The sequence below is a fragment of the Limulus polyphemus genome, unplaced genomic scaffold (assembly GCF_000517525.1).
Source record: "Limulus polyphemus unplaced genomic scaffold, Limulus_polyphemus-2.1.2 Scaffold7683, whole genome shotgun sequence".
Taxonomy (NCBI): Eukaryota; Metazoa; Arthropoda; class Merostomata; order Xiphosura; family Limulidae; genus Limulus; species Limulus polyphemus.
The window spans coordinates 3437-5861 of NW_013673293.1; the positions used below are offsets into that span (position 1 = coordinate 3437).

Consider the following 2425-nt stretch of genomic DNA (forward strand, 5'->3'; position numbering starts at 1 on the left):
TTATTTAAGAAAGGACTTGTGTCGCTAAAGCTTCGTCGGAACGAATTTACGGGAAGTCAATTAACAAACGGAGACGTAACCGGGTGGTATTTGAATAAAAGGTTTACCAAATTATTCGTTTTCGTACATCACTAGTGCAGGACTGTGAAACCAATGGTCTATGGTTAGCATCTAGTTGCTGCGAAATCGCTCTCTGGGGTCGTGGGTGCGTTATAAGAGTAACGGTTAAATCTCACTAAAGTGTTAAAGTAAACTAACACTAACAGTTGGTGATGTTAACAACGTAGGAACGCCTAGAGGCATATAGCCATTGCGTAACATTTCACTTATAGTTATACTCGTAAGTCTGTCCGAAACAACTACTCAAATTGTACATCCATGTTTATACACGTGTTAGAGTTTAAAACGATGTAAAATAATTTATTTGTCATTTTTCTGACAGTACTGGCTTACCAAATAAACGAATAAGTATCCAATAAACAATTACCTGGTTACGTAGTGAAGAAACTATGCAAGTTGTGGTTGGGGGTGTTTTTGTTATGAAGAATATGTGTTTCGTGTTATGAAATTGAAAGTCGAAGAAGAACGTGATGCTATTGTTAGTGTACGGGTCTAGACTTATTCGTAAGCCATGGTTTGGAATATTGCACAAGATTCTTACAAGTTCAATTTTAAGAACACAGGAAACACATTATTCCAAATCCTGTATCTTTCAAAAACGAATTAGTCTTAGTAATGTATTTAGTAAGAGTTATTATACAATTTACAGCAACTCTGATAGGCCTAAGTCCTTGATGTTAAGCAGGTTAGTTTTACCGATGGCAATACCTGGAGTTGTGCCCTTGCTTCGAAAACGGGAGGTAAGGATAAAGGTACTCATAAACTGTCCTAAATATATATATATATTTATTTATTTATGTGTAAAAAATACAATTTTATAGATATAGAATTACACTGCTCTAGTTATACAAAATCTAAATTTACCTAACTTTGTTTGAAACTGAAGGAAGAGATAGGGGTGCCAGAACTGTAAACAGTAACTGTAAAGGTAAGTTTATAGTTTATAACATTATACATATATTATTATAGCACTAAAATTAGAACTCTAAAAAAAGGGTGAAGGTTGGGTGATACATTTTGACAAAAAATTGAAAGTGGCTGATGATATCAGATTTCAATTTTTCTGTTTTTAGTGGTAACTATCATACCCATAACCAGCTTCAAACAGTGAATGATAGTGAAATCTGGGATGTTGAGGGCTCTAGCACCCAGATCCTAACCTTTTATTGAATCTGTAGCTTGCTTTATAGTTCTGTGTCTGTTGTTTTGATTATGTCTGATAGACAGAAAGTTTTCAACGCCTTTGGGTGCTATGACCGCAGACATTTTTTTCATTATAAAATGTTACCATTTGTAAAAAACGGTATAGTTTTACATTGTTTTGTTACAGTTTTCCTGATGTGATCATGTATATGTTGGCATGTAATAAAAATATTGTATTTTTACATAATTATTTCATCAGGGCTGTATAGATCCACAACTTTATAATATTCTTTATGTACACAAACCTCCACTTTTTACTTCTCTGATTAAAAACAAGCCACTTTTACTATTTAAATTTCCTTAACATCAGAATAATTATTTATGACATAGTGATTCAGTGTTAGCTTTCTACTTAAATATGCAAACATGCATTTACTGATTTCGGTTGAGAGGTCTGAGTTTTATCATTTTCTCACATTTGGGTTCAACTTGATAAATGTAAATAATCAAAACCTTTTCAGGTTGGTTGTTATAAGAAGCGTACTGTGCTCCTTCATCTGGTGTACTTGGTTTGACTTGAGTATCGTGTTATTTATTATTCATGGAGTCATCTCGTACCATAACATGCAGACAGCACTGGCTCACTTAATAATGTAAACTTCTGACCTCCACTTCTGTTGATAATAACCCATTCCACAAGCTAATCACCATAAAACTGTCTTATATAGAACCTAGTTTGTCTTTTTCAAATTGTGAACTTGTCATGCCTGGCCTGTTTTTATTTGACAACTTAATTAATCTGGCTGTAAATATTTCTGTTAATCTGCTCAAATATATTACAGAAAATACTAATAAAAATTTTAGAGTAAAGAGAACTGTTGAATTTAAAATGATTCTGGTGACTCAGTTCTTCGAAGATAAAAATTCTTGTAGAAAGGTAGATTAGCTGTAATTAGTTGAAGTAGGCAGATGATTTACCTAACGTCAAATGAAGTTCTTGCCAGAAAGGTAACATAGTTAATTAGTTGAAGTAGGCAGATGATTTACCTAACGTCAAATGAAGTTCTTGCCAGAAAGGTAACATAGTTAATTAGTTGAAGTAGGCAGATGATTTACCTAACGTCAAATGAAGTTCTTGCCAGAAAGGTAACATAGTTAATTA

At 33.2% G+C, this 2425-nt stretch overlaps 1 protein-coding gene across 2 annotated transcripts in view; it reads left to right on the plus strand.

Moving 5' to 3' along the window:
- Positions 1-368: 368 nt before the first annotated feature.
- LOC106474786 (protein SCO1 homolog, mitochondrial-like) overlaps positions 369-2425 on the plus strand; it is a 19446-nt gene continuing 17389 nt past the window's right edge. The window contains exon 1 of one of the 2 annotated variants that reach the window (XM_013935476.2): positions 369-872. In XM_013935476.2, coding sequence (XP_013790930.1) covers positions 591-872 — 282 coding nt within the window. In that variant the 5' untranslated portion in view covers positions 369-590. The remainder of the gene's footprint in view (positions 873-2425) is intronic. The other variant, XM_013935477.2, reaches the window with a different exon arrangement.